This window comes from Cnephaeus nilssonii (assembly GCF_951640355.1).
Source record: "Cnephaeus nilssonii genome assembly, chromosome: 3".
Classification (NCBI taxonomy): Eukaryota; Metazoa; Chordata; class Mammalia; order Chiroptera; family Vespertilionidae; genus Cnephaeus; species Cnephaeus nilssonii.
In genome coordinates this window covers 65941037-65960905 of record NC_137074.1, presented here as the reverse complement: position 1 = coordinate 65960905, position 19869 = coordinate 65941037, and the positions used below count along the sequence as shown (strand labels likewise).

Sequence of the window (19869 nt, the reverse complement as noted above, 5' to 3'; positions counted from 1 at the left end):
ATTAATTCCATACATCCTCAATATGGGCTTCTCCAGGTTATTAAAGGCATTTTTTTCACTTACCATAGATTATATTTTTTAATTCATTTACAAAGTAATCTTTATTGAGCCATCCACTATGTGCCAGACACTATGCATGCCATCTATTTGTAGAGAACCAAAGATGTTTGAGACCAGTGCACAGATGGTTACAGGCAACTAGCATTGAGTTTGACCCCAAATTTGCAAAAGTAGAGTCTCAGGGTTGCAGCTAGCACCAAAATATTGTACATTTCCTCATTGGCCTGCTTTAAAAATTTTTTAAGTGATTAAAAAAATTTTAATTGGAATTTAAGTGGATTCCTTCATTGGACCACTTTAAGGGAATTTAAAGATTGACTCCAAAATGTGTGTATAAAGAAATAAATTAATTAAACACACACACAAAATGTAAGCAGTTAAGTGAATGACATCCTTTGAAGTAACTGTATGAGACTACATGTAGATTTCAGACATGCTACTATTATACCACATCTTTTAAATTTTTATCTTTTGTAATAATCTTCAAGGTCAATTTATGGCTACAAAAGAAACTCCATCTCATTTCTTATAATAAAGGGAGATCTTCTTTGATCCAAATATATTTTATGTGGTAATGCAGAAATTACTATTTTAATCGTTTAAAGTATACAATTCAGTGTTATTAAAATATTCACAATGTTTATTGACTGCAATCATCATCACTATCAAATTTTAGAACATTTGCGTCACCCAAAAAGAAACCTCATGCCCATTAAATTGTCATTCCCTATTCTCCCTTTCTCCCAGTCCCTGGCACATCATTAATCACTTTCTAGTCTATGGATTTACCTATTCTGGGTAGTTCATATAAACAGAATCATACAATATGTGATCTTTTGTATCTGGCTTCTGTTACCTAACATAATGTTTTTGAGGTTCATCTGTGTTGTAGAATGTATTAGTACATTATTATTTTTTATGGCTGAATAATATTCTGTTATATGATTTACCACATTTCCTTTATTCATTTATCAGTTGATAGACATTTGGGTTGTTTTGATTTTTTTGGCTGTTGTGAATAGTGCTACTATAAACATTCATGTACAAGTTTATGTGTGGACATATATTTCTGTTTGACTTGGGTATTTATGAAACAATGGAATTGTTGGGTCTGTGGCAACTATGTTTAACATTGTGAAGATCTGCTAGACTGTTTTCAAAAGCAGCTGCACCATTTTACATTCCCACTGGCAATGTATAAGGGTATCGATTTGTCCACATCCTTGCCAGCATTTATTTTTCTTTAAAAAAATCTAGTCATTCCAGTAGTTGTAAATGGTATCATCATAATATTGATTTGCATTTCTCTGTTGATGACTGACACTGAGAATTTTTCCATGTGTTTATTGGCCATTTACATATCTTCCTTGAAGAAATATATATTCAAATGATTTGCCCATTTTATTTATTTATTTATTTATAAATATATTTTTATTGATTTCACAGTGGAAGGAAGAGGGAGAGAATGATGTGAGAGAATCATTGATTGGCTGCCTCCGGCACACCCCCTACTGGGGATCGAGCCCCCAACCCAGGCATGTGTCCTTGACCAGAATCAAACCTGGGAACTGTCAATCCAAAGACCAATATATCCACTGAGCAAAACTGGCTAGGGCTGCCTATTTTATTTTTATTGATTGCTTTTCTATTTGTGAAGTTGTAAGTATTCTTTATATATTCTGGGCACAAGTTCCTTATCAAATATGTGATTTGCAAATAGAGTCTCACGTTCTATATGTTGTCTTTTCACTCACTTGAGAGTGTCTTTTGATGTAGAAAAATTTTTTAATTTGATGAAATACAAGTTACGTATTTTTTCTTTTGTTGCTTATGCTTTTGATATCATATTTCAGAAATCATTGACAAATCCAAGATCATGTTGAGTCCTCCAACACGGTTCTTCTTTTTCAAGATTTTTTGGCTATTCTGGGCTCATTGGAATTCTGTATAACTTTTACAATCAGTTTTTCCATTTTTGCAAATAAAAGCTTGTTGGGATTTTGGTGGGGATTGCATTGAATCTGTAAATCACTCTGGGAACTATTGCCATCTTAAAAATATTAAATCTTCCAATCCGTAACACAGGATGTCTTTGTATTTATTTATACCTTCTTTAATTTCTTTCAGCTACCAGTATGTTTTATTCAGTGTATAAGTCTTGTACCTTCTAGGGTAAGTTTATTCTTTTTTACTATTCTAAGTGGAATTTTTTCTTAATTTTTTTTCAGATTGCTAGTTCATTGCTAGAGGATAAAAATACTACTATTTTTCTGTTGAGAATATAACTTTGTTGAATTCATTTATTAGTTCTAGTGGTTTTTGAGGGTTTTAAAGGATTTTCTCTATATAATATCATGTCATCTGTGAAAAGATATTTTTACTTCTTCCTTTGCAATTTGGATGGTGTTGTTTTTTTCTTGCCTAGTTGCTATGGCTAGAAATTCCAGTTCAGTGTTGAATAGAAGCTTGCATCCTTGTCTTATTCTTCTTCTTAGGGGAAAAGCTTTATCTTTCACCAGTAAATATGATATTAGTTGTGAGAGTTTTATAAACCAAATGTTTTTTTACTGTCTCCCAATCCTCTTTTTTATTTTCCATGTTTCATTCAGTTTAGTTTTGCCCAATTTAATGTCAACCTGTCTCTCCTCTGTAGTTTGAGCCTATTGAGATCCTCTGGAGAGACTCTGTGGAGACAGCTAAATCTATAACTATTCTTAAAACTTATCAGGGAGTCAGGTTATTTGTGTGCTGTTTGCCCTCTGTGCAAACATGAACTATTAACATAAATTCAAGGATTTATTAATAAATGTATAATTTTCTGACTACTACAAACATATCTTCAAGGAATTATTATCAGTTAAAGCCAAGGACAGAAATACGGAAGAAAAAATAAAAGAAAAAGTAAACAAGGATAGGGAATACAAAACTGTCTACTAATATTGGTATTCACTTTGAAACTTCCCCCACGTTTTAGAGATCTACTTTTGGACTTACAAAATAAATTTTATTCTTCCTTAAGGCAAAACAATAAATTTTATTTTATTTTTCTACTCTTCTCTAATTCACTCACCCCAAAACACACATATACCTACACACACATGTGTGCATACATGTTACAGTCTATGATGTGTAGCACCATTCTAGTGTTTTACATAAGTTCAGTGTCTAAAATAGTTACTTAAGAATCTGGGTTCTTCTTTTCCTAGAAACATAATGAGAAAAATATTAGATAGTCTCATTGTCTAGAACTCACCTATCACATTAAGAGCTATTGAGTGACTTTCAATGAGTCCAGATGAAACATTCAAAGAACAGCGGTATGATCCATTGTCACTAGCCAATGCTTGATCAAAATGTAGAATAAAAATGAAAATATTATTTCTCTTTTCCCACTTCATGTGTTCCCGATGGCTAGCCTCCAGAGGCAAACACTGTTTTTCTTTCAACTTGCACCAGGTCACGTTAGGTCTGTTAGCGCAGTATACCACAGGACATTCCAGTTGAAATGGATTCCCTGCAAAGACGTTCTGCATTGACTTACTCTTAACACGAAGTTGTGCTGTACATGGTTTTTCTCCTGAAAGATGAAAACAAAATTAAAATCAAATCTGTCCTGGAAGAACCAGACCTTTGCCACTTCAACAGTTTCTGCCAAAGATTTCTCAAGCACCATGCTATAATTTTTTGAGATAACATTTTCCAGTAATTAACCCTCACTAGCAGAGTGCCTGGCACATGGTAAGCACGTAATAAATGTTTGTTGAAAATAAAAAAACCAAATAAATTATTTCCTCAATTATTCAATAATTTCCTAAATTTCCAAAATATTTTTATTATAAAAGTATATTTTCTTTTATTGTTACTTATTTTTATCCTACCTAATAATAGACAAATATGCAAATTGACCATACCCCTGACACACCCACAAGCCACACCCACCATCCAATCAGAGAAAGTATGCAAATTAACCCATCCAAGATGGCTACAGCCACAGAGAGCAAGGTTTCCCAGGCAACAGAGGGAAACAAGCTTTCCGCCAGCCATTGCAGGCCTAAGTCTCCACTCAAGCTACAAAGTTTCAATTATAGAAGGTAAACAAATTCAAACAAATGGCGGCAGAATGGAGCTTGAGAGAGCAGGCCAGGGTTGCCACTGGCAACAGGGGAAGCAAAGCTTTCCACACACCCTGGCTGTGCCCACCCGCTTAAGGCAACAAAGTTTCAATTATAACCCCAACACAAATGGCTGCCAGCCGCGGAGGGAACCCCAGGCTTGGCTCCGCTCCAGGCTACAAAGTTTCAATTGTAGAAGGAAAATAAATTCCAGATACCAGGGCCTCCACTTGCGTTGCCAGGGGGCATGGCCAGCCTGCAAACCACCACAGGCCCCTCGCTCAGGCTGCCCCACACCCCAAGGGAACCCCCACCTGATCCCGGACACCCTTCAGGGCAAACCAGCTGGCCCCCACCCCTGTACCAGGCCTCTATCCTATCTAATAAAAGAGTAATGTGCAGATTGATCATCACTGCAACGCACAATATAGCTGCCCCCATGTGGTCAAAATCCTGCCCCCATGTGGACACAAGATGGCCACCACAAGATGGCCAGCAGGAGAGGGCAGTTGGGAGGCATCCGGCCTGCAAGGGAGGGCAGTTGAGAAGGATCAGGCCTGTAAGGGAGGGCAGTTGGAGGCGATCAACCCTGCAGGGGAGGGCAGTTAGGGGTGACCAGGCCGGCAGAGGAGGGAAGTTGGGGGCAAACAGGCTGGCAGCAGAGTGGTTAGGGGGTGATCAGGCTGGCAGGCAGAAACGATTAGGGACAATCAGGAAGGCAGGCAGGCAAGCAGTTGAAAGCCAGCAGTCCTGGATTGTGAGAGAGATGTCCGACTGCCCATTTAGGCCCGATCCCGGTGGGGGTCCCAGATTGGAGAGGGTACAGGCTGGGCTGAGGGACAACCCCTCTCCGTGCACGAATTTCGTGCACCAGGCTTCTAGTTATTATATACCTTCTTTAATAGGAAGCAAATAATAACAGCATTTTTTGGTCAATTACTTATTATATTCCAGGGGCTGTTTAAAACACATAAGTATTTTAACTCATTTACTTCTTACAACAAAAACAATACACATCAGAAATTTTCAACTGGTGTGCTGTGGTAGGTACACTGGTGTGCCACAAGAATTTTTAAAACATGCAATACCTATTTAGTCAGAAGCATTGACTTCTTTTCCCTTAGGTTGTCCAAAAAAATGATGACAGCCAACACAACATTAGCCATCTGCTGTGAATGAACCAAAATTACAGTATACCTATTTTTTGTCAAATCAGCAAAAAAAAAATATTTTAGATGTGCCACAGAATTTTAGTAGTTTATGTGTACCATGAGATTAAAAATGTTGAAAATCACTGATGTATGGTATTATGGCCCCACATTCCCCATACTGCTCTACCTAGCATAATTTTTCACTTTTTTTCTATACCCTTGGCAGCATGGTATAAAAATATGCTCTTTTTCAGCTATTTCCTAACACCTGATAAACCTGTCACCATTGTAGAGAACACCTGGGAAAGGCCCCTGAGCTGATTGTCTTCTGAAACCAGTGGCACCTGGCAGAGCCATGCCCTGGAAACATACCTTGCCAGAGGCAGGTGTGTTGTCAGTCTGACCTTTAGCTCAGGCACCATGGGGTGGATTTCATTATCTAAATCCAGCCAGGCACCAGGATCAAACACAATTATCCGGGCCCACCCAGAAGTGACGATTACAAAGAAGCCACAAGAATGCACATCTTGCTGGAACCGGTTTGGCTCAGTGGATAGAGCGTCGGCCTGCAGACTCAAGGGTCCCGGGTTCGATTCCGGTCAAGGGCATGTACGTTGGTTGCGGGCACATCCCCAGTGGGGGGTGTGCAAGAGGCAGCTGATCGATGTTTCTCTCTCATCGATGTTTCTAACTCTCTATCCCTCTCTTTTCCTCTCTGTAAAAAAATCAATAAAATATATTAAAAAAAAAATAAAAAAAAGAATGCACATCTTTTCTTTAGCTTAAACTTTAGTAAAACTTCCTGGTATCTTATTGTATAAAATAAATTCACTGTATCGGCTCTGGATCCCTGTCTCTCCATCAGAGGACAGCTGTCCCACCCAGTCCCAGCTTTCCCTACTATCTTTGTGTCTGTCTTTTTCATTTTCTCAATCCCCCATCGCCCCTACTCAGGACTCTTGTCTGCTCTCTAGCCGTGCTGGACACAGAAAAGAGAGAAATATTTATACACCATAATTTCTGCTCACATATAATCAATCCTTGCTCAGAATAAGTATTACCTGATTGAGTTTTCAGGAATCAGATTGAGACAAGATACCTGTAAATAACTTTTAGAACCTCTGAATATTTATAATTAGGGTGTCCCAAAAATATGTATACACACTTTAACAGCTGATAACTCACTTAATTTTGAAAATGAACTGTATGTTAATAAACACTGACTTTATAATCATTCAAAGTGTGTATACATTTTTGGGGGACACCCTGCATTTATAACTGCTCTGAGATCTCAAATAAGTGCACAATAAGGTTTCCCAATTCAGTTGCTTCCAAAAATTCAGAATAAAAATGAAAGCAAACTAAAAGTGAAGTTATGAGAATGAAGTTTTCAAAAAATTGAAGAGAAAGGGTAAGATAATTTACCAAAAGGAAGTACTGACCTGGATGTGGTTAGACTTATGACAAAAAAGCAAGGAGGCAGAGGCAGAAAGACCAAGTGAAACCTTTGTTTCCAGAAGTCCAATGCTCCCCCTAACGTTAGTAGTTCTCTCAGACTCCTAAGTTCCCTTTTCATTTACTTGGATAAGTCAATCATAGTTTATGGAGCCTGTAACTCTGTGCCAGCATTATGAAAAATGACATGATCATTATAGACAGAGGCCTTCTGTTTTCAAAAAATTTCTTTTTTTAATCCTCATCAGGGATTTTTAAAATTATTATTATTGATTTTAGAGAGAAGGGACAGGGGAGAGATAGAGAGAGAGAGAGAGAGAGAGAGAGAGAGAGAGAGAGAGAGAGAAACATCCATTGGCTGCTTCCCGTATGTGCCTGGACCTGGGATTAAACCTGAAACCTAGGTATGTGCCCTGACCAGGAATAGAAACCAAAAGCTATTGGTGTAGGGGATGACACCCCAACCAACTGAGCCACCCAGCCAGAGTGACAAAGACTTTCTTCCCTCAAGGAACTTACCATTCCATTTGTGAGACAAGATTAATTAACAACAGGGTATCTTTTCTGAAATAATTTTACGATCTACCACTCTTTTTTCTTCAAGCTCACCTGGGCTGAAAGGAGGGCTCAGAGGGATCTCTTAGAAATAAATAAGACATGGTATCTGCCAGCATGGGGCTTGCCTTCCAGTGGAAAATAAAAACACTTGACCAATGGGAGAACAAAACAACACTGGTAAAGAGGTGCAAACTTTGCGTGGGTGTGCAGCAGATTCACTTCTGCTGGGGCTATTGGAACAAGGCTTATGGAAAGGTTGTGTTTGAGCTGAACCTTATGAGGTGAACGAGGAGCTCTTTGCTATTAGAGCAGTGAGTGGGCATGGGAGGTCATGGAAGGGGCAAAGGCAGAGAAGGCAGGGATCTCATGGCAGATTGATGAACTGATATGCACTTGGGTCATGGTTTTCTGAAACAGTGACATGGAGACCTCTAGCTGCTTCAGAATAAATGGAATAGCATTAGGTGGGAGAAGTTTACATTTTGCTTATCAACCATGAGAAAATACAGAGCTTGATTCTTTTGAGATACTTACAAAGGTCATGGAGATAGCTAAAAATTAGAATATTCATTTGAACATGGTTGTTCAAATGCTAAAACATTGTGTGATATTGAGAGAGCCACCCAGTCTCCCTGGCATTCCATTTCTTTAAAATAAAAATAAAAGGATTGGATGGCAAAAAGAAGAAAATTATCACTTACCACCTTCTCCCACACAAAAATACATGCACAACTTCACCTCCCTCAGTGTGTGACTGACACTACAAAATTGCTTGTAAGACTCACTTTCTGTTATATTACATTTAGCCATCGAGCTGTCACCCAATGCTAGTAAGTACAGTTGATCATCCCTTGTAGTTCCAGCGTTCTCTGACTATATGCTTGGGAGGAGTGTACAGAGTGGAGAAGAGAGCAAGCTGACCACATCGCTGACTTGCAATGGGATTATGGGAACACTCCTGCAGTTCCTGCATATTCTTATCAGCAGAGTGGGGATCATTGACTGCACATTGTCTAGCATGAGAATTTTTCTTGAATGGAGGAATGAATAGATAAATGCAGGCTTGCCATACGCTCTAAAAGTCATCAAGAATACTCTTCTTTGTACAAAGAAGGTATTATATTCCCCATGTCTCCAAAACAAAAACTAATGTTTGTAGTGCAGGAATGATGCAATGAGCTCAATGGCACCATTTTAATTTTCCAGCTAACAAGTATATTGACATTTCTTTGCTGCTTGTCTTGAATTGTGCATATCCCTCTTATGACACTCAGGACATCCAAACCTGTCCCCAATGAGTTTGTCTTGTCAAAACAAAACATTTTCTGAAGAGAGATGAAGATCACATTTGCTTTTGGCTGGGATTTATAGGCCAATGTTAGTTATGGTTGTTCCTGCTATTATTGCACCTGTTGTTTTTCTCAAACATTCACATTTAATGGTATGAAGTTCTCAATGCTAAAAATAATTTAAATACATGCAGTAAAAGGATGAAACCTCAACCAACCTTTTCTAAGTCTTTATAGGTTTAGGAAGCTTCTCATTTTAAAAATTCTTATGGAGGCTAGAAGGGGTAAATAGGGGGAAAGGAGGGCATATGTAATATTTTCAACAATAAAGGTTTAATTTTTAAAAATTCTCATGGAAACCACTGTTGTATTATCACAATGTGTATAGCCCAGGACTAAGCTGTACCTGGCATATTTGATGCTCAGAGAACATTTTTAACAATCCCCTTTTCTATATGGAAACATATTCTCAGAAATAATTGTGAAATGAAACAAATAAAATGAAAAGAAAAGACACATAGCCAGTGAATAATTTTTACTGAACTTTGTATATATAACCATGCAAATTAAAAGATATTTGAAAAGTAATGTTAGAATTCAAGAAAGTAAAAATGTACTTAATAATTTTATATCTACCTAGTATGAACTTTAATTCTTTAGTTATAGCCTGATATATTAGTTTATATAAATAATTTTCTAGTAACTAATAAGTGAAATATATTAAAAACTGAAATGCTAAAAAAGATAAAATGTAGGTAATTACTAAATATAAAGTTTTTTTCTTGATTCATTTTTTAATTTAAAAATATTTAACACTTTAAAGAGAAGAATATATTTCAATTGTAAAGATATTAATCAAACAAACATTTCATGTATGAATGCACTTTAGTTCATACATGAAATTATACTTCATAGTCTGTACAGTTTTACTGTTTCAAATTTTAAACAAATAAATGTTCAAAATGGTTGCATAGAATGAAAGAAATAAAATCTTTCACATTCTGCCTCTTTGTCTCTATAATCACTGTGGTATTATTTGTTTTTAAAATCTACTGTTTAAATGCAGGAATGTGAAGAACCACAGGGACTGGACATACACACTGTGCCTGGAGCATTATGAATTTACTCTTGAAATGTAGCTGAATTTGTATATGTCCAGGGCCAACTTTATAACTGGGAAGTTCTCTGAGTTAATTTTCTTTTTTTAATTATTAAAAAATTATCTTTATTGTTGAGAGTATTACAGATGACCCCATTTTTCCTCCACTACCACCCTCTACCTAGTTCCTGCCCCACCTCAGGCCTTCACCACATTATTGTCTGCATAGAATGTAATGGTTATCAAAGAGGAAGTACTAAAAATATGCTAATTTGAAGCTTTCATACATATTATTAAAACTCAGCAGTAACCATAGTAATTATTTAGAACTTTAAACCAAAATTATTTTTAAGGGGAGGAATATTCTACCCTGATGCTATTTAGAATTGCTGGGACGTGGTGATAATTAAAAATAGACCAACTTTTATTTGTTTTTAAATTCTGTACAGACAATGTACCCCTGACTGCCACACCAGGAGGGTGAATATCCCATTGTTCATGTGACAGTTTATTTAGTAATGTGACTGCTTCTAGTGCAAAGGGGATGCAGAAAGAAGCTTACATTGCTCCTTAATTTTCCCATTAGATTTTTCTTTGACTATCTTGATTATACAGTCTCTCAGAGCTTTCAAATCTCAAAGAGGGAGAGAGCCCTTGTGGCTGGATCAATCAAGAAAGGCTTCAAGGAGGAGATTGAACTCCCTCCTGCCCCATACTCCATCCTGGGGCAAATCTGGTCTTCCTCCCATTATCATAGCATAATACCATCATCTACGTAGCAGCATGGGAGTCATCTTGATATCTTTTACCTTTACTGTTCCATTCTATCAGTCCCCAAGTAACTTGATTCAGCATGGAAAATTTGTTTTCATGCCACTACTTTAATTTGTGTCTTATTATGCTCCATGTGGGTTATTGTCACAGCTTACCAACTAATCTTCTACATTCCAAACTTGGCCTTGCTCCCCTCCCCCTACTTCAATCCATTCTCCACATTACTGATAGTTTGTATTCTTAAAATGAAAATCCAATCATATGACTTTTTGCCTAAAACCCTCCAGAGACTCTTTAATACTTGCAGGGACATGTTCAGATGTCAACAAATAAAATTTACCCCCTGCCTCCTTATGTAAACTCAACCCACCCCCATATTCCAGCAACCCAAGTTTACTTGATATTCTCCCTGGTGAATGTCCCATGTTATTTTGTGTGATATACAGCATTCTATTATAATTAAACTAGAGGCCCAGTGCACGAAATTCATGCAAGGGGTTCGGCCCTCCCAGCAGCCCCTGCTGCCTTGCGGCCCCGCCTCCCACCCACTGGTCATTCTGGAAGGTCGTTCTGCTGTCTGGTCTAATTAGCATATTAGCTCTTTATTATATTGTATATGTGTTTATGCATCTGTCTTCCTATCTGCTCTACAACCTTTTTGGTGGGATGGTACCTGCCTCTACCCAGGAGATGGCCTTAGAAAAGGTACAAAAGTGAGACGGCATGATATACCCTGAGACTTAACAGAGACAGCTTCATGGAGAAAAAAATCTGACCACAACTCTGACTAATGCTCTGTGTGTACTAAGGACACAGAGCAGACACAGCTAAACTCCCTTAGAGAGGCCAGTCAAAGGCATTGAGGTGGAGGATGTATGCACCTCAACGTGCCCTGCAGTGGTTAAGCTTTAACCACTAAAGAAAAACTAGACCTCATGAGTATGCAGTGTGGAAAGGCCTGATTTATGTTGACTCAGGTTGATGTTCAAAATATTTAATAAGTGACCACTCTGTGGTCATCCAGATACCCACATCAATCAATCAGGAAGGCATGCCAGCCTCAAACAACTGCCTGGTCCAGTACCTCTCAGCTGAGCAAGTGTAGCTGCAGGTATAAATGCCATTAGGAGGCAAAAAGGATAGATAATTTGTGAAACTTAGCTCTTTTTTTAAAAAGTTTGTAATTAAAATCTTATCTGAAATAAAAAATTTTTCTTATTTTTAAAGTCCATATGCCTTGATTATTATTGTGAGGAAAATTCCAACCAAGCTTTCCATTGGAAAAAAATCTTTCCATTGAAAAATTCTTACATATTTATGGAAAGTTCAAAGTGATTATATTCACTGAAAGAAAGGAGCACCTGTAATAAATGCAGAATGTCTGACTGGAACTAAGACAACATTAGAGTTGAACATAAAAAATGTAAACACACAATTTTTGAAAAACTGAAATGATTATGAAGGGTATAATATGCTAATTTTCTGTGACATAAACTAGGATTTAGCTTCTTTCAGAAGATACTATGATAGATTACCAACCAACCAACTTCAGACACATGGTAGGAAGGCTATGGAAAGATAATTCTTCAGCCTCAGGAGGAAAATAGGTCTTCAGAGGATGCAGGTGGGCTGATCTGCTTACCTTTAGAGGATTGGAATTTGGATAGGAGAGGAGCTATGATGACCACCAGGGAAGAGAAACCAGTGCTGCTTCCCTTATAGATTGGTGTGAATTTAGTGATCCCTCGAGGCAGTGGCTTGAGCGTAGCCAAGGCCGATCCATGTACAGCAATAGCAGCCATGTAATCATCCATCAAAGATCCTGGGAGAGCATCCACCTGGACAGTCTCAGGGAATTACATGGACAACATCAGAAAGCCCATTGGGCATTCTTCCCCTCATAAACTAGCTGCCATTGACTCACAAAATCAGAAATTGGTGACATGAGATGAGGCTGAGGAGTTCCACCTCATACAGAACCACTAATATTATGTTGTATTGTGTAATGTTGATTAAACTTATTACTTTAACTCTGTGGTAAACAAACCCACTCCATAAATCAGGGTCCCAGGTTTGATTCCAGTCAAGGGCAGATGCCTGGGTTACGGGCTCAATTCCCAATCTGGGGCATGCAGGAGACAGCCGATCAATGATTCTTATCATTGATGTTTCTATCTCTCCCTCACCTTTCCTCTCTGAAATCAATTTTTAAAAAAAGTTAGCAAAGTTACAAAGTACCTGTGCCATGTCTCTTTTGAGATATTAAAGAATAGGACAAGCAGAGAGCTTTAGTGATCATTAGGTCAGATAGCACATGGATGGTTTGTCACTTTGGGAGCTCACCTCCAGAATCACTGCTTTGCATTCATTGCCACTAGCCCACAAGCACATTGCATCTCACATTATCTGAGTGCTGTAGATTCATCCTAGATCCTCCAAACAGAAGAAACAGGGATATGACTAATCTTTTTTGAGTTCTTATTATGTCTTATGCACTATTAGGTACTGTGTGTGTGTGTGTGTGTGTGTGTGTGTGTGTGTGTGTGTGTTGTTTCATTTGATCCTCACAACAATTTTATGAGGTAGTTACTATTTTTACCTTTATTTTAAGTTTTAGAAACGAAGTGTTAGAGAAACTAACAGGTCAAGATAACTACTTGGTAGGAGGCAGAGCCAGGACCAGAACTTGAACCCAGGGCCAACTAACTCTAAAGTACAAGCTTTTTTCTTGCAGGGGGATAGTTGTGAAAGTCAATGAGAACATATAGGAAGGGTCCTTAGGACTCTGCTTGCTCTTAATAAACAATAAATGCCAGATATTACATATTTTGAATAAAATTAATGTGGAGAGGTTGAGTTATTGTTCAAGGTCACAAGGCATGTAGGTAGCAGAGAGAAGATGGAAACCCAGATCTGCTTCAAGTGCCTCTGCTCTGAATAGTTGTTCCCAACTGCTTTCATAGGAATCAGCAGTGATGTATAAAAATGGGTTTACTCACCAGGCAAACAAATATAATACAGAAAAGGCAGTATATCCCAGAGAAAAATGTTCTTTTATCTGAGAGATGAAATCCTACAGAAATACACTAACCAGCAAGGCCGGCCTTGGTCAAGTAAAAAAATATTTGTCTTTGAGTACTTTTCCAAGTATTTCCCTACCAGGTAACAAACGTTCCCTTGTGATTCTACCCACTGGCACTGTGTTTGCCTCCCCAGGACAGAGGATTCAGAGTCATGCCCACCCTATGTGACAAGTTTGAGTATCTGGTGGAAAGTTTGTTGGCCAATGTGTAATTATCTCTCTGGCATAGCAAAATTTTTTAGCCAATACCATGAGACCTAAAAAACAATGTTTTATGTTGTCAATTTAGAGACTAGCTCTGGCCTGGGAAAGGCACTAATTGCCTGACACAGGTGGGCCTGTCTTTCAGAAGTGATAGGCCCTTCACCTTGGTCATAGTGACTTCAGGAAGAAAAGTAGGGCAGAAAAAGCTAAGAGAATATCTTAGAAGCTGGAGATAGCAGCATCAAAGAAAGTCTTCAGCATTTTATAAGAAATAATAAATTACATAAAAGATAACATTAGGTACTAAACTTATGAACCTTGGTCATGAAGAACATTTTATGAATTTGACCCCAAAAGCTAGGGAAGTAAAGAAAAATAAATAAATGGTTGGGAATATATCAAACTAAAAGGCTTCTGCACAACAAAAAAAAAACAAAACAAAAAGACATCCAACTGAATGGGAGATAATATTTACAAATGATAATTGTGACAAGGGGTTAATATTCAAAATATATAAAAAACACATACAGCGCGGCCGGCGTGGCTCAGTGGTTGAGCATCGGCCGATGAACCAGGAGGTCACAGTTCGATTCTGGTCAAGGGCACATGCCCAGGTTGTGGGCTCGACCTCCAGTGTGGGGCGTGCAGGAGGCAGCCAGTTGAGGATTCTCTCTCATCATTGATGTTTCTATCTCTCTCCCTCTCCCTTCCTCTCTGAAATCTATAAAAATATATTTTTTAAAAAAGCACATACAACTCAGCACCAAACAAACAATCCAATTTAAAAATGGGCAAAGAACCTGAACAGACACCTCCCCAAAGAAGACATACAAATGACCAACTGATATATGAAAAAAAATGTTCAACCTCACTAGTTATTAGGGAAATGTAAATCAAACCTACAATGAGATACCACCTCACATCTGTTAGAATGGCTATTATCATCAAGGCACGTAATAACAAGTGTTGGAGAATTTTGTAGTAAAAGGAAACCTCATTTGCTGGGAATGTAGATTGGTACAGCCACTATGAAAAACAGTATGGCAGTTCTTTAAAAAGTTAAGAATAGAGTTACCATATAACCCAGCAATCCCACTCCTAGGTATCTACCCCCCAAAAAACTTCAAAACTTTTATTTGCAAAAATATATGCACCCTTATGTTCATTGCAGCATTATTCACAGTGGCCAAGACATGGAGACAACCAAAGTGTTTTTCAATAGAGGATTGGATAAAGTAGTATGGAATATTACTCAGCCATAAAAAAGACAAAGTTGAGATTATTATACTAAACAAAACAAGTGAGTCAGAAAAATCTAAGAACCATATAATTTCACTTATATGTGGGATATAAAATTGAAACTATTTGACACAGGCAACAGTATGGTGGTTACCAGAGGGAAGGGGATTGGGGCTAGTAAAGGTAAAGAGGGCCACAGAAGGTGATTTGACTTTGGGTGGTGGGCACACAATGTAATATACAGATCATGTATTATAGAGATGTATACATAAAACCTATATGATCTTATTCAATATCACCCCAAAAATTTAGTAAAAAAAAGAAACCAACATGGGTACCGGTATTTTTAAATATTGCCTTCAGTGATAGAATGGTTAAGTGTGGTGCTCAGAATAAGTTTAGGTTTATGTGTTATCAGAAAGACACAGGGAAAGTTCATTTTCACTTCTTTCCCAGATACTTCCTGGGCTTCCTAATACATTCTGCTACACTGAGATTCACTGGCATTTTCAAAGCCCTAGAAGATACTTAACAATATCTATGTGGGCAGAAACTGCCAATTGTCCTCTCCCCCCCCAAAAAAATATTAATTATTCTCTTCTAATATCAGAGAAGTAAGTGAAATGGAGCCATGACCATCCAGCTAGAACCTAAATGCCCCAACCTTCCTTATAGCCACTTCTGGACAATGGTTTGTGATATATTCAAATTCCAGGTTGTACTCATAAGATAAATGTGGCTATCAGGAAGGAGGAGAGGAGTTATAGAGCTCTACCAGCTAAACCTGGTGTTTCCCTACTACTGGCCAAGATGGCACCTCTAACACTCTCTGCCCTGATTCAAAGTGAACCTCAAAATGTACATATTTGCATTCTGAGCAAACTAAAATGATACCCCTGCTTGTGTACACACAGAAATATGCATGTAAGGAATTTCTTCTATGGGATAAACACAGAAGTAAGAATCCATGAGAGGATACCATAAAGGTGGATAATACTGAGCTTATTTTAAGGTAAGAGAATGGAGAATATTAGAAAAGTGAAGCAAATTGCTTATGATACAATGTGATGACAGAATATAACGCAAATCTCATGACTCCCAAATTCTATTATCATTTCTTGGTGACTGGGGATGATAGCAGGTAATGATATCAACAGTTACTTGACTTTGATGACTTTGTCAACCCAAATAGGTTAATATCATTATTGTCCCCATTGTTTAGATGAGGAAAGAGAACCAGGGAGATTATAGTCACAGAACCAGTGAATGGCAGAGATGGGATAGTAATCCAGTCCTAGCTCTAGAGTCCCACCACTGCCTTTCCAAAGAACAAAGCAAAAAGTTGATTTCAGTTTTAGACCTGATTACAGATACCTGTGAACATTTTCTTTCAACAACTCTGAACTCTCAGCAAAGGTGACATTCACAAATAATAGAAAGTAAGTAGGAGAGTCCCAGTGAAGCAAGACAAACAGCACTTGACTTCAACCTTACAATAGAGGAAATTTTGATAGTGGGAGAGAGGAAGCAACAGTTAATTAAAGCGCTTTTCAGTGTTTGGAAAGTATCTTCAAGGCGGTAATCAGCAGAGGGGTTAACCTCTTCACACCTTAATTCAGGAAATCCTGCAGCTGCAGAAAGTATTCCTAGACGTTTACGTCCAAGGTAGTCATATTTAGTGGCAGGCATTCATATAATAACAATACACAGGCATTTGGCAGAAGGCAGAGCTCCACCTCCTGTGCCCATGGCAATAGGAACAAATAGATACAGTCTTAGAAATAAGCCTGATGACGACCCCGAAACTTCAAGGAATGAGAAACACACGCAGAGCACTTTCTGCCCTAATGTTTCTGCTCTGACCTAACATTATGGCCAGTTCACAGTGAAGCAACACCATCTTTGTGGGTGGGAGGTGGAGTGTGGATCCATGGTTCATACCGAAGTATCACAGCACAGGCTAAAGAGGACACGGGCGAGACCCAAAGGAGACTTGGCCATAACCACTGTGTTCTCAAAGGAGCCAAACTATGAGTGTTCTCTGCTGCTAGACCAGATTAGGATTTTTTTTTTCTCTCACAATAAGCCGTGATCAAGCAAAGATTTCCTACAGCCTTCATTCAGGATCTTATATAGTGCCAAGGGGTGTAGCCAGGCATTAACTGCGGTGCTTCTGCCTGCTTGAAGGGGGGAATCCTAGGTAGACCCTCAACTGAACAAGTGGCCCAGGGCCTCATAGCTGGAGCTGCTCACGGGCAATGAGGCAGGTGACTGACTGCAGCCTAGTCCCTGCCAGCGTGTCTGCCCATATACTTTTCATTGGAATAGAAATTCTACGCCAGGTACCCAGGGGCAGAGTGCCTCCCTGATGCATTTTTGAGAAACACTTAAGCAAGCATGATTTCATGATAGGGAAGGAATTTTATAGTGAATGTTACATTTTTCACAACCGTATTCTCAGTGCAGCCTGATTCCTGGGAAGAGGCACACCCATCTCACATTGCATTGAAGTGGAGGATGAAAAATATATTTTTAAGTTATTTTTAAACACTTTGAAACTGTGCCAGTAGTAAAGAATTCCGTGATTAACTAAATCACAGGAAATCTCCAAGATATAGAGGTTGTGTGATTTTTAAGAAATAGCCATAAGCTCTGTCTGGGAGAACAAATCTCGCCAAACATTCCCTTATCTCAACCTGTGTCCTAATTTAATGCAAGAAATGCTGTAATCCATCAACTGTTGTGTAAGATACCTGGCCAGGACTTTATCCAAGGCTTTCCCTTTCATTTTCCAAAGAATTTGGTTCACGATGTGGGCCAAATATATTCATTCTATTTTAGCTTTAAAAACTCAACTATTTTAAATAATAATGTTAAAACTTGCTGCCCATTTAACTGAATTCTGTGGGGGTTGCTTGTGAAAAGAATATTAGCAAAAATGCCATTAATATTTAGCAAGCTTCTATTGTGTGCACTTGTTGTGCCAGTTACTTTATCCATATTACTGCATAGGTACTGTTCCCAAAGGCCCATAATTTAGGTACAATTATTATCTCTATTTTACAAAGGAGGAGACTAAGGATAAGAGAAGATAAGAAACTTAACCAAAGGCACACAGTAAGTGGCAAAGCCAGTAAATTAACCCTATTCTAACACTCAAGTTCTTTTTTGTAAGCATGTTGGGAGGGGGAATAGAACTTGTAGCCCAATCCCAGTCTGATACAGCACTAAAAATTCTTTTATTTCATTTTACAGGGAATTGTCTATATAGTCTTCAAATTGGTATAAATTATTTTTAATAATATTTATGATAGTTGGCTCCAGTTGTAGCTATGTGATTGAAGGCATCTTATGGAAAGTGAAAAATCCAGTCATCCAACTAAACCCCCTTGTCAACATAATACCAAATATACACGCATAAAAATATACAATCATGAAAATACTTAGATGACTAAAGGGAAATTTTATTTTGCTCCTGGAGACAAATTCCAAATCACCCCGTTCCAGAGTTGTACATGCCATTTTATAGGTTTTAAAACTGGAAAGAGTATATGTGCTTGTGGGTATTATAAAGTAGGATATTTGAAACCAGACCTGAGAAAAATCTAAAACCGCTACTAGCTATTTATAGCCCTTCCCCCTATATAATGTGTCAAAGTTAGGGAGCAAGTGAACTCACATAAAATCTTTGCAAAAGTGGCCGAACATCATTTATGCAGAACCCACGCTGTTTTCTATGTCAAATGACACCCGAGTAAGAACCATTTTCTTAGACGCAATGACAGAATGCTCCAACCCTATCTTTCTCAGCATTTTCTCAATCAGTATTCTCCAGGCACACACTCCATGGAAGCAAGTAGTATGATTTTATTTAGCAACATTATTCCAGAGTAGCCATGGAGTGAGGTATCCGATACCTTTCCTACCCAACCGAGTAATACAACACTCACTCTGCCAAGCTTCGGTTTGGAAAGAACAAGCCATTCACCATCAGTATGACATTCAGAGCCGTTTTGCTAGTAGTAGTGCTAAATTTGTCCCTAACTATTCATAACATCTACCCAATTCCTTTTCTTACTATTAGAACATGTTTTTAAGAAAATCCGCCAAAGTGACTTGAATACCATGTTCTAATGTGGTTAATGTCCTAGACAGTGGTCGGCAAACTCATTAGTCAACAGAGCCAAATATCAACAGTACAACGATTGAAATTTCTTTTGAGAGCCAAATTTTTTAAACTTTAACTTCTTCTAACGCCACTTCTTCAAAATAGACTCGCCCAGGCCGTGGTATTTTGTGGAAGAGCCACACTCAAGGGGCCAAAGAGCCGCATGTGGCTTGCGAGCCACAGTTTGCCGACCACGGTCCTAGAATGTCTTCAGTGAGCAAATCTAACTACTTCGTTTTATCTACCATTGCCTTCCACATAAACGCCACATCCTAGTAAGATCAGCAAGGAAAAACATTACCTCCAACACGCCCCTGAGGAAAAAAAAAAATAATAATCTAAGTAGGTGTTTTACCGTCGATACTCCAGATGCCCAGAGGTGCGATTAAGAAGAGGACCCAAAACAATCTCCCAATTCCAAGCATGGCAGGCAGTATCTTCATTTCCTGTGCCCATCGGGAGCAAAATCTTCTCAAGTAGAAGGCTTCCCTTCCTCCCCTGAGCTCTTCAGGGTTGGATCAGGTTCACTACCCCAGCGACATCTGTGACATACAGAGAGAGGATGTAGGTACAGACACTAGGAAGAGCGTGAGTAGTTTGAGAAGCAAAATGAACAGAAAGAGTACGTGGTATCCTGTGGTTTTTGCTTCTTGTCACATTGGGTGTTCACTTTCAAAT

At 38.4% G+C, this 19869-nt stretch overlaps 1 protein-coding gene across 1 annotated transcript in view; it reads right to left on the bottom strand.

The window, feature by feature from the left end:
• BTLA (B and T lymphocyte associated) overlaps positions 1-19668 on the bottom strand; it is a gene marked incomplete at its 3' end in the record, with an annotated part of 30371 nt that extends 10703 nt beyond the window's left edge. The window contains exons 1-2 of the mRNA XM_079763227.1: positions 19547-19668; positions 3314-3637 (exon numbers count right to left, since the gene is read on the bottom strand). Of these exons, the coding sequence (XP_079619353.1) occupies positions 3314-3637; positions 19547-19634 (412 nt within the window). The 5' untranslated portion in view covers positions 19635-19668. The remainder of the gene's footprint in view (positions 1-3313; positions 3638-19546) is intronic.
• Positions 19669-19869: the final 201 nt, after the last annotated feature.